The sequence below is a fragment of the Larus michahellis genome, chromosome 3 (genome assembly GCF_964199755.1).
Source record: "Larus michahellis chromosome 3, bLarMic1.1, whole genome shotgun sequence".
Classification (NCBI taxonomy): domain Eukaryota; kingdom Metazoa; phylum Chordata; class Aves; order Charadriiformes; family Laridae; genus Larus; species Larus michahellis.
This window is the reverse complement of record NC_133898.1, coordinates 81,073,643-81,085,417: the sequence shown is the minus strand read 5'-3', so window position 1 is coordinate 81,085,417 and position 11,775 is coordinate 81,073,643. Positions and strand designations below refer to the sequence as shown.

At 47.1% G+C, this 11,775-nt stretch overlaps 1 protein-coding gene across 1 annotated transcript; it reads left to right on the top strand.

Annotated features, from left to right (window-relative positions):
• Positions 1 to 940: 940 nt before the first annotated feature.
• On the top strand, positions 941 to 2,544 carry GPR6 (G protein-coupled receptor 6). Its single transcript, XM_074578323.1, has one exon. The coding sequence runs from the start codon at positions 1,084 to 1,086 to the stop codon at positions 2,083 to 2,085; it is 1,002 nt and encodes a 333-aa protein (XP_074434424.1). The 5' UTR covers positions 941 to 1,083; the 3' UTR covers positions 2,086 to 2,544.
• Positions 2,545 to 11,775: the final 9,231 nt, after the last annotated feature.

Here is an 11,775-nt window from a genome sequence, read left to right as displayed (position 1 = left end):
CCACCTGTGTGCCATCTTCATTTGGACTGCCCAAGACACTAAACACATTTTCTTCTAATGAGGTTTTCAAAATTGCGTCTAAATGGTTTGCACACTGTTGCCATAACCAAGAGGTCAATTTATTTCCACATTGTTTTGATCAGCAGTTACAGCACAAACACTCTCCCAGGCTGGGGAGAGCACCTTTTGGCTTGTCCCCTCAGTGCCAGGGGAGCCACGTTTGCTGCAGATGAAACTGCCAGCTGCCTGCATCCATTTGGCACTGGGTTTGGTGGCAATTGGCACAAGGCAGGTGTCCTTTGCTGCTTCGATTTGTGTGCTTTAGAGGGGAAAATAACAGTGGCTGCTGGTTCTTTGCGAGGTGCAACGGGTGAGACGAAGAGAAAGCTGGTAATTTTTATGCCCATGCAATCGTGTCTTCTCTGGTTTGACCTTAACACTTTGGGGGACCTCAGGAAATATTCTGGGGGGACCTCAAGAAATCGTGCGGATGCTTGCACTGGCAAACAGCTTGTTAACCCTACAGTCTACGTCGTTCGGGGAGGATAAGCGTGAAGGGGGCTTTTCCACATCAATTCACAGCGCTGTTTGGAAACGTTTACATTCGGTGGCGTACGAAGCCCCCCGCCAGCTTCAGAGCCATTACGGCAAGTGCTGTACGAACACAAAACTTGCCATCTTCCCCCCAAAAAGGGGTTCGGGTGTCCCTCGAGGCGGAGAAAAACCTATTGCCCAGCGCGAGGAAAAGTCGCAGGGGCAGGAGGGAGCCGGGGGACGGCGGGGAGGGAGAGCTCGTCCCGGGCGGCAGTTTCACTCCCACCTTCTCCGCTCCCGGAGCGAACGAACCCCCCTCGGTGCTCCGCGTCCGTGCCAGCCCCTCCCCAACTTGTGACGTCAGAGGGGCGGGGTAACCGCTGGAGAGGCGGGGGGCGGAGGGGGTGGTGTCCGGACCGGCGGGAAACTTCCGCGGGTTCAGCACCAGAGACAGCGCAGGGGCGGGCGCGGCGATGCGCGCCCCGCCGCCCCGCCGCCCCCGCGCGCCGCCTCTGCCCCCGCTCCGCCGCCGCGACGGACCGGGCGGCCATGGACGCACCGGCGGCGCTGAACCACAGCGCAGCGGCCGCCCACCGGCTGCCGGCTGGCAGCGGCAGCGGCAGCGGCGGCAACGCCTCGCTGGAGCTGTCGTCGCGGCCCCCCGCGCCCTCCGCCCTCAACCCCTGGGATGTGATGCTCTGCGTCTCCGGCACCGCCATCGCCTGCGAGAACGCCCTGGTGGTGGCCATCATCTGCTACTCGCCCGCCCTGCGCACCCCCATGTTCGTGCTGGTGGGCAGCCTGGCCACCGCCGACCTCCTGGCCGGCCTCGGCCTCATCCTCAACTTCGTTTTCCAGTACGTGATCCGCTCTGAGACGGTCAGCCTGCTGACGGTGGGCTTCCTCGTCGCCTCCTTCGCCGCCTCCGTGAGTAGCTTGCTGGCCATCACGGTCGATCGCTACCTCTCCCTTTACAATGCCCTCACCTACTACTCGGAGAGGACGGTGCTCTGCATCCATACCATGCTGGCGGGTGCCTGGGGGGTCTCCCTCTGTCTGGGGCTGCTGCCCGTCCTGGGCTGGAACTGCCTCCATGACCGTGCCACCTGCAGCATCGTCAGACCCTTGACCAAGAGCAATGTGACGCTGCTGTCCGCCTCTTTCTTTGTCATTTTCCTCATCATGCTCCATCTCTACATCGAGATCTGCAAGATCGTTTGCAGGCATGCCCATCAGATAGCTCTCCAGCAGCACTTTCTGACTGCTTCCCACTATGTGGCCACCAAAAAGGGAGTCTCTACCCTCGCTATAATCCTTGGGACTTTCGGAGCCAGCTGGCTGCCTTTTGCCATCTACTGTGTAGTGGGGGATCCCGACTACCCGTCCGTGTACACGTACGCCACGCTTCTACCCGCTACCTACAACTCCATGATCAACCCCATCATTTACGCCTACAGGAACCAGGAAATCCAGAGGTCCATGTGGGTGCTCTTCTGTGGCTGCTTTCAGGCAAAAGTGTCCTTTCGCTCCCGGTCCCCCAGCGATGTCTGAGTGACTTTTCTCTCTGTCGTACCGCACAGAGTGACAATCTACCCAGTGAACTATTACAGTGCCTGTTCTAAACTTCAAACTACGTCGTGAAGTCGTTGGAAACATGCTTAAGTATTAGCACTTTATACATGTTTGTATCACTGAGAGTGGTTCGGGGTACGGAGTTTGGGGTTCTGTGGAAAAAAAAGTGGTTGTATATAAATTTGCACATCACATTTGTAAAGTGAAGACATTCCGATACTGCTTAATTATAGCACCTTATTTCTAGCTGCTGACCTGCCAAAACAGTGTTGCCTTTCTGAAGGGCAGAGAGAAAGACAGTGGTATTTGTGTTGTATTTGTACATGTGTGTGTGTTGGGGGGGGGGGGGGGCGTACGTATGTATGTGTGTATCTGTACTTCGCTGCACAATATCGATAAATTATAACATTTTGTATACAAATAAAAACATTTAAGAGGTAATATAAGTTTGTGTGTTTAGATGCTTTTGGAAATAAGAGGGCTTTCAAACCTGCCAGTTGAGCAAAGTCTCTTTGTTTACTTTTGAAAGCTCTCCATGTAACTCTGCCTCGAGAGATCATCATTCACTATGGAGATGAAATTCTGCACCAAGAAAGGCACCTTCCTGCTTGTTTGTTTGTTTGTTTGGTCTCTTCTTTACTCTGGCAAAGAGAGAGTAATGAAGAGCACAAACTCCTTTTTATTCTCCAGCAACAAAAGAAACACAAAGCCCAGTCAAACAGGCTGCTAAGTACAGTCATTCTCCAGGTTTGCAGTAGCTTTCATTTTCAGGTTATAAGTTAGCCCTTTATGATAATGCTCCATTAAAAAGTTAGCAAACTGTGGGGAAAAATCGGACTCTAAGCTAGCTCCTTTTTTCCTCTTTTAGTCTAACCCTGGAGGGGAGAAAAGGAAAAAAGAAAACAAGTCACAGCCTTCTTTCCTAAAAGCCTGTAAAATGCCACAATAGATTGACTTTCCTTATCAAGTGCAGTTCTGAGGGGAACCTGAGTTGTTTTTCCCCTCCTTTTTTTGGACTGCATGCTGTAGCAAAATCATTTAAGTGCATCTTTGCTGTCTGCCTGTCTCGGAGCAGTACACAGTTTTCTGATAATCCCACAGTTTAGTGGCTTCAAAGAGCCCATGAGAGGTCAATGTTGTTCAGAGTTCAGAAACACTTCTTCACTCAGGTTCAAATTCACCGGCGACTGATTATTTAGAGCAATAACACCCACGGCAGATTTCAGAAGCACTGCTGCCGCTTATTTATTTATAGTTAGGCTGCATTTACATCCTGGTTATGTTATAGTTTATCACTATCATTTCAATTTTTATTTAAGGGCTGAAACAAATTACTGTCACGCGCACAGTACCATATAAAAAGTTTGGACTAATGTGTTTCCCAGCTTATGACTGGGCAATGCATAAAGCATTTGCGGGCTGGAGCAGCTGGGGCCACAAGGATCCCATAAGCCTCAGTGAGGCTGTGAATCAGTAATGCTGTATTTACGTGGGGGCAAGTATTATGAAGAACAGTATAATTTCACTGATAGTACGAAGATATTTCATTTAATAAAAAAAAAAACAAAACCAAAACTGTATTCCAGACTCTGCTAGCCCTATTATTTTTATCAATTCTAATAATTACAAATGTGACATTGTAATTGATGAACACCTTCAGGCACGCAGCTCATCAGGGCACCATTGCAGTGATGTTACAAATATGATTTAAATCAGATCTTATGATAGGTCAAAACATTGTTCGGACTAAGAACTCTGAAGTTGCTAGTGAGAAAGATTATTCTTCTCCCTCTTTTAAGCCCTTATCTCATACACTGCGTCTAAGCTAGTAAATAAAAGAGGGCAAGGCCTGCCCTCTAGCCCCGAGGCTGGGTGGCACAGATCATGCCCAAGCTCTTTACCCCCTGCAAAGCCAGGGACCAAACTGCTGGCTGGAGCATCCTGGCCCTGTTCTAGTAACCTGCATAGACTCAGCCAAAGATGCTGCATCGCCCACGGTAGTAACTGCTGAGAGAAATGACCAGCAAGTGCCTCAGACTGGTGAAATCTGGCAAAACTTTCCAGTAAAACTGGAAAACTTGCCATTTGCTAGGCTTTAGACTCATAAATCTTCATCATTCCTGTGTGGACCACAGTAAAACCACCGGGCAGGGTGTCGTGGTTTTGGTCAGATTGGCCAATGGCTGGTGACAGATGGTCTCCCCCCAGCCCTTGCACACGGAGAGGAGGAGGAGAGATAAAGAGATTTAGGAGTTTAGAAGAAACTGAACTACTTTAATGAAATATTAATAATAAAATAAAAAGGAAAAAATGAAATAGATACAGTATATACAAAACCGTATTAAGCTCCCAGGAGGACATCACCAGCAGACACTGGGGAAGTCCCAGACTGGACTCAGCGGTGGGTGGGAACTGGATTCCACAGTTGGAGTCAGGAACACATGTATCGGGATCAAAGGCAGATGAACAGACAGGGTCCCCTTCAGACATTGGCCATTGAAGAAAGAGAGAGCTGACCCGTTGATCCCTCAGCTTTTATACTGAGCATGGGGCAGATGGGATGGAATACCCTGTTGGTCAATTTTTGGTCACCTGTCCTGTCTGCTCCTCCCCACAGGTGGGACCCCTCTACGCTTTTGTTTCCGACCCTCCAACAGGGCAAATAACGAAATTAGCTGACCTTGGTTGTTATAGCAATAAGTATAAGCAAGAGCCTCTGCGCGTACCATTCCCTGGCACTAACTAAACATTGATCTTATCACTCTAAGAACGAACTGTTTTCAGCACAACATGTTGTTAATTTCAGAGAGTTAGAAGGGGCTTAGCTAAGAAGTAAAATTACTGAGCAAAAAGTTGGTTCTGTTCTACCTCAAACCAGGACACAGGGTTGCCATCTGTTCCCTTCCGGAGTGTTTCCTGCAGGCAGCGCTCCGCACCAGGCGATGCAGGTCCCTCTCACCCCAGCACTGAACCTGCACCTGGGTGTGAGATGCTGAGTAGGACCTGAGCAGGCTCCTGGGAGCCCTGCGCAGGCTCTGAAGACCAGTATAGGCTCTAAAAGCCCCTAGGAGAAATTTCTTACGTATACTTTTAGACCCTAAAGTTAGGGAGAGAGAATCTGCTAGAGATCGCTCCTGATGCCACCTCCCTCCATTAAGTCTGTCAGGAACTGGGCGTCAGGGATTTTCACTATAAATTCATTAAGCAGTGACAACCCGTATAAAAATTAGATGTAGAAAACTTAGACAAATAGAATCCTAATTCACTAATAAACCACTTAATCGAGGAGTGAAAGGACTTAGATGACTTACTTTTCCGTTCTTAGCCCAACATGTTATTTGTTTTGTTCCATTTTCTTTTTTTTTGTTACTCTACAACCACATTTTCAGTCTACCACTTTCCCCAATGATTTGCTCTATCTACAAAATAAAGCTGGGACCCTCCTCTTAAAAATACAACACACTTAAGGTATTTCCCTGAGCGTTCTTCCCCTCTCCTACGAAGCACATTTGGGTTACAGTGATCTTCACCATTCATTCTGTTGGGACAATACAAATGTGGGGGGTTTTTTCTATATACCATGTTCAGAAAGCTTTTGCTGACTCATATTTTCTGGGAAAGACTAAGGCAAAATAGGAGAGAGTATTTTGATGGTTTTTGGTTAGCCCTGAGAGTGGAATTGACGTCAACCCACTTGCAGTAAAATACGGCCTTTCATTTTCAAAGCAAGTCCTGGTCTGCAGGGATACCTGAGCAGAATAACATAAAGCAGGCTACATAATCTCTCGTCTCCCCAACTAACATCTCACTTTAGAAAAAGAGGAGCTGATGGAGGAAGTCCGGGAATTGTGTACAGTGATGCCTATATTTGCCTTGCTGGGTGTTTTATCGAAACAGCAGACATTTATTGGAGAAAATTGTGTTACATCTGCAGTATCTGGACCCACAAACTCCTCTTGTTGTCAGACGACGGCACTTTTACCTTGGTCCTGAAATGTTTTGTGGAAGACAAATTCCTGGAACCCTCATTGCCAGTCGCTGGGCAGTGCATCACCGTGACCCCCAGGCAGCCCTGATGGGGAGCCAGCGATGGGGACAACTGTGTATTGTGTCTGATCTTGCGTTTCCAAAAGTCAACAGGCAAATTTGCCTGCTTAGAGACTGCAGAACTGCATTAGGAATTGCCATTACCACTGGTGAGCACGGATCTTCCCTTGTCCCTGCGGGCCCATGTGCTCAATGGTTTTTATGTTCTCACGTCACTGGCGCGCTCTGTGAGGGGAGAAAACACACACTGAGTTAGGTGCAAGGATCAGGCCCAGCGTTTGGTAATGATACCAAATTCCATAATGAAAACGGAAATGAGATTTCCTGCTTTAACACCCTTAAAAATTCTTTGGCTTATTCTGAAGTACATAGAATAATGTCAGTCTTGGTCTAAAGAGCTCCCAGCGTGCTCCCACTAAAACCAGTGATGCTCTACTGCACATCAGCCAGGATAATGACAGTATCTCATTATAAAAAAATACCATTTTGAGGCAGGAAGTCCTTGGCCTCAGCTCCAATTTTCATTTGAAACTAATGGTTTGGTACTAACCTTGAAAGTCTTACGGGAGACTTGCAGTGCCTCGAAAGGCCAGATCCTAGCAATTTGGCTTGTGTGAAGTGCCTCTCGCTGTGATTAACTCCCTCATTTCGGCGGGAATGATTGGAGAGAGAAGAGCACAGCTCTGGTGAGGAAGCCTGGTCAGGAGCCGGGCCGAAAGCCCCCCCCCACCGCCTGATTTTCTGTGGGGTTTCTGCTGAAACCGGCAGTGTAACGGTGGAAACAAGACCGACTCTGCAGGCTGCTATGTATGAGTCACTGTATATTAAAAAGCCAGCTGGATTCAAAATCACAGGTCAAACAAAACCTCTTTATTTAGCTAAGCAAACAAAAGGACAAAACACTTTTAAACCTGAAAAGTGAGTCTGTACATATTTTTATCAATGTAATGATCCACAGGTACTAAGTAACACCCGGCGAAGCCCTAGAAGCTCTAATCTCCATTCTGCCGCTCTCATTTTAAAAGGATAAATTTTATTAATGAGGTAAAAATAATTTCTGGTAGTGCAGCTGCTCTTAAGCTCTTCAGCTAGCTTTTGTGGTAGTCATTTAAAAAGAAAAGAAGATGAGGGGGAAAACGAAAAAACCCCATGTTTTCTCCTTCTTGCTGCTTCTTGATGGAGACATGCGACTCGGAGGGCAAGGAGCGACCCAGCAGGTGCGCTTCAGCTCTGCATGGAGGAGGAGGACATCTGGAGCTCACCTGAACCCATGCTGGTTTTGCTTGTTTGGGGGACATTCTGAGCTGTGAGTTGTCTCCCATTGCTTGGTCCTCATGGAGTGACCTCCTCCCTGGGACCTGCTGCAGCTGAAAGCTCAGGGAGCAGCTCTGGGGTGGAAAACCAACAGGCATTTCCCTGCCCTATTGATGTTTAAACTCTTTCCTCTGACTGCGGAGAGCTCTCCCAGGGAAAACATTCTTCCGGGTGCAGCATTTCATTTATCAAGGGCAGTAACTGGGCATGGAAATAATCCAACTGCTGCCTGGAGAGACATAAGTGCTGACTCAGCGCTGCCAGTAGATGTGGCAACTGGTTCAGCGGAGGCAGGTCTGCTCGTGTCAGCTCGAAGTGACAGAAGGTGACAGGAGGTGAAGTAGTGGCGTGATCTCTGTGTGGTGTCCACACGTCATGGCAAACACTGATAGCGAAGGGGTTTTTACCCAGCAGATTCCCATTCTTTTTTTTATCATCCTACTTTGCTGGCATCGTAATACAAATGGTGGGAGGGAAAGAGCAAGAGGAAAGGGCAACGAAGATGGTGAGGGGTCTGGAGAACAAGTCTTATGAGGAGCGGCTGAGGGAGCTGGGGTTGTTCAGCCTGGAGAAAAGGAGGCTGAGGGGAGACCTTATCGCTCTCTACAACTACCTGAAAGGAGGGTGTAGAGAGGTGGGGATCGGTCTCTTCTCCCAAGTGACAGGTGATAGGACAAGAGGAAATGGTGTCAAGTAGCACTAGGGGAGGTTTAGACTGGATATTAGGAAAAATTTTTATGCTGAAAGGGTTATTAAGCATTGGAACAGGCTGCCCAGGGAAGTGGTTGAGTCACCATCCCTGGAGGTATTTAGAAGATGGGTAGACATAGTGCTTAGAAATATGGTTTAGTGATGTTTTTTGTCAGAGTTAAGTTGATGGTTGGACTAGATGACCTGAAAGGTCCCTTCCAACCCAGGCAATTCTATGATTCTGTGATTCTAAAAGATAACATACTAATATCTGTGTTAGGTGAAGAGCACAGTGGTTCAACTTATCACGCACAACATAGAAACAGGTGCCTGGCATACATCAGCCAAATGCAGTGTGCCCTTCCAGCAACGGGTTGGTGTCACACATGAAAAAAAAGAGACCAAAACCATTTCTTCATTGCAGCATCATTTGAGTTATCACCAATTCCAGACCCCTCAAGTGGACAATTGTAAGTACAGGCGGATCACTTGAACTGCCCAACATACTGCTGCACAGCCTTGTGGAGGAATAAAACATAGTCAAGATCCACCTTTCACCCTGCCTTTGAGCACAATTAAGCTTCTAGCTGCAAGCTCAGACTTGGCAATCACCTACAAGACGACATACCTCTTCTATCCCCTGCTGCCCTCCGTGCCCCTGACACAAGGTGCAGGGGCAGAGCATCTTTGCACCTTCCCTGTGCAAGCAGAGGGCTTCCCAGCAGCTCTCCCTATGGCACAGGCTTCTTCTCCGCACAGGCAGGACCAGAGCAGGAGCTGGGCACTGCGCCCACCATCAGCCCTTGCACCTGAGCACAGCCAGTCTTGGTTAGTCCATGCTCCTTACCGTTTTCCTTAAAGAACCGACGTTTTCCTTTGTTTTCAGCCAAAGGAGGCTGTGTTTCTATAACACTTATTTGGGTCCAGGGCAGGAAGACTAAGCATCCAATCATGGTGCATCAAATGCATGAAAAAGAGCAAACCCATTAAAATAAAGGAACAAAAATTATCACGTCCCAAGAGTACACAAACCAAGAGGTGTCCTCAGTGCCTTCGCTATGTCCTATTCATGTTTGTTGGGTTTTCCTTGTCTTTCCATGTGTTTTATGTCACCCACACCGATGGACCACTGCACTACTGTGTTACCTGACATGAGCTCTGGTTTGTGCCTCCACATATCCAGAAAGCTGTGCCTTGTTATGGGTCTTTGCTTACTGGAGCATCTCCAGGAGGTGCTATTTCCTTACAGCAGTGTGAGACGATGCAAGGTTGCTCTTGACCTCGCTCACAGCTGAGCACGGCGTCAGAACCTGGCTGATGAGGAAAATACCTGGGAAAATATCTGCCAGCGTTTGACTGCACGTTGGTTCCCAGCTTTTATCCGTTGCTGGTGCCCGCGGGTATTACAGGAGGTGATGAGTGGAAACAGCAAATCTAAAATAACTGTTAAGGGAACTTTTTTCTGAGTCGAGCTGTATCTCTTTACATGTGCATTTCTTTATGACTACGTAAATAGGAATTACAGGTCTGTAATCAAGAAAAAGAAACAATACTGTGTGAATTGAGCTCCTGCTTCTGAGTTTATCTACCTCTCCAGCTTTGCTCAGGAAGGAAAGAGGCTTCCTCATTTTCCTTGGTTAGCATGTAAAATCTGTACGATGGCAGATTTTTAAAGATGTGTCAGCACTTGAAAGTGAGAATTAGATGCTTAGGATCAGAATTAGGAAAAGGATTCAAGCACCCCTATTCCTAAAGGTGAGTCCCTCAGCAATCTTGCTTGCTGACTGGACCTGCAAGTACCAAATCAATCGACAGTGGCCAATGTTTCCACAGGCTTAAATTCCCTCCAGCAGAGAAAGGGGCTGAGCCCAGGATATTGGCAGAGAGGGGTTTTTTTATGCAATGGAGGTTTATCAGCACTGTGGGAAACACTTGTTTCTCTAGCACAGGGTGTTTTGGTCCATTGATGCCGCGATGGCAGGGACGGGCTGGCTCCAATGCTACAGGCACAGGGGCTGGATGGGGTCAGGAGGAGGCGAATCGGCTCTGGCGGAAGGAAAGACATTCTGAGCCTGGGGAATATTTTCATGCTTTTTTTTCTGCTTCTCACTGTCTAGCTCCTGTCTGGTTTTAAACAAAGCTGTTTTTCCTAGGAAGGAGTTTCTCCAAGTGGCCTCCTTGTTGTGTGGTGGCTTCAGTTTGTCGCTCAATTGAAAGAATGAGATTTTTCATGGGAGGTTTGGAACAAGATTTTAAAAAATAGCTTGAACCTTGTGTCTTGAGATAATGCTTATTTTGCATGGATCAGTACTCATTTTCTCACTGACAGGATGGTGGCATGCAGATTAGTAATTACATTTAAAACCAAGGCAGAATGAGAGGCTCTGGAAACATTCTCCAAGACACAGATTGTTTGAATAAAGGTTGAGTCTCCTATAAAATGTAATTATATCTAGGACACATTTGGAATGATGGAAGTTTTTTAATCATCACTTTCAGTGACACGTTATCCTTTGCATCACAGTGAGATAATGTGATTGTACACCTGCAGGCAGATATAACTTGTCACTTCTAGTTGTTGCTGCTTTTTATAGAAAGACATTAATCTAGGTAATACTAAGGTGTTGTCAAAATGAGTTTCTTCTGTCAGAAATAAGATGCATCATAAAATATGCTTGCTCCTTCCCAAGATCGGTTTCTGCTTTTGATACTGTGCTAATTTTTTGTAATCAGTAGAAAGTTAGATTTTCCTAAAGCATTTATGATTTTTCCAAACAGTGGTGTATCCTGTTTTATATTTAGTTGTGCAGTGGCAAATAAGAAAAATGGGAGACAAATAAGGTAAAAGGGCTCCACCTTTCTGTACACCTGCTGTTCTATAAATGGTTCAAAGAAAATAACAAAGGTGATTGAATTACTCACAAAAGTAATTACAAAAGTCAAAAATAAACACATCAGAAAGCCTTTTGCAGGGAGGGTTTGGGGATGAACTGTAATCTGTGTGTGAGCATAAACCCCAGACTTTGAGCAGCTTCTCAACTTGGTGTGGTTGAAGACGGAGTCCCTTCTCCCGGGGATCTGAGCTGCTCCGTGGCACTCAAAGACCGTCAGGTGAGAGACAGGTATTTGCAGAGCAATCCATTGTACCAGGCCTTGTAATGCTGGAATAGCGAGCCCTAAGAGTAATCAGACACTGCCTATTTGTGAAAGGGAACAGCTAATTGCATTAGCTTCATTTGCAATGAAATTGGAGAGATTAGCATGCATTGTAGTTGCTGTGCTGTCAGATGGCATCAGTTCCACGGGAGGTGCGTTTTGGGGATATAAAGACTCTTTGAAGCACTACCACTCTCCCAGCCCTATTTAGATAAATATGCTGGTGCTGGCTCGTCTGCTGGAAACCCACCGCTGCTTTAGGAGCACGTGGTACTTATTGTGCCAACCAGAGCATCCCTGATTATCTTCTTTCATAAGATATGTTTTAGAGGTTGGGGAAGGCTCTGACTCTGCCTTCATCGTCATTAAAACTGGGACCTTTTTCCTGACTGTAGGTTGTCCGTAGTATTGGTCAGATCTATAAAAGCTTCTTAATAATACTCTTCCGTCCAGCCATGCTTG

Bases quoted from the DNA above. Each gene is read 5' to 3' on its own strand.
- GPR6 (XM_074578323.1), top strand. From the start codon at position 1,084: ATGGACGCACCGGCGGCGCTGAACCACAGCGCAGCGGCCGCCCACCGG.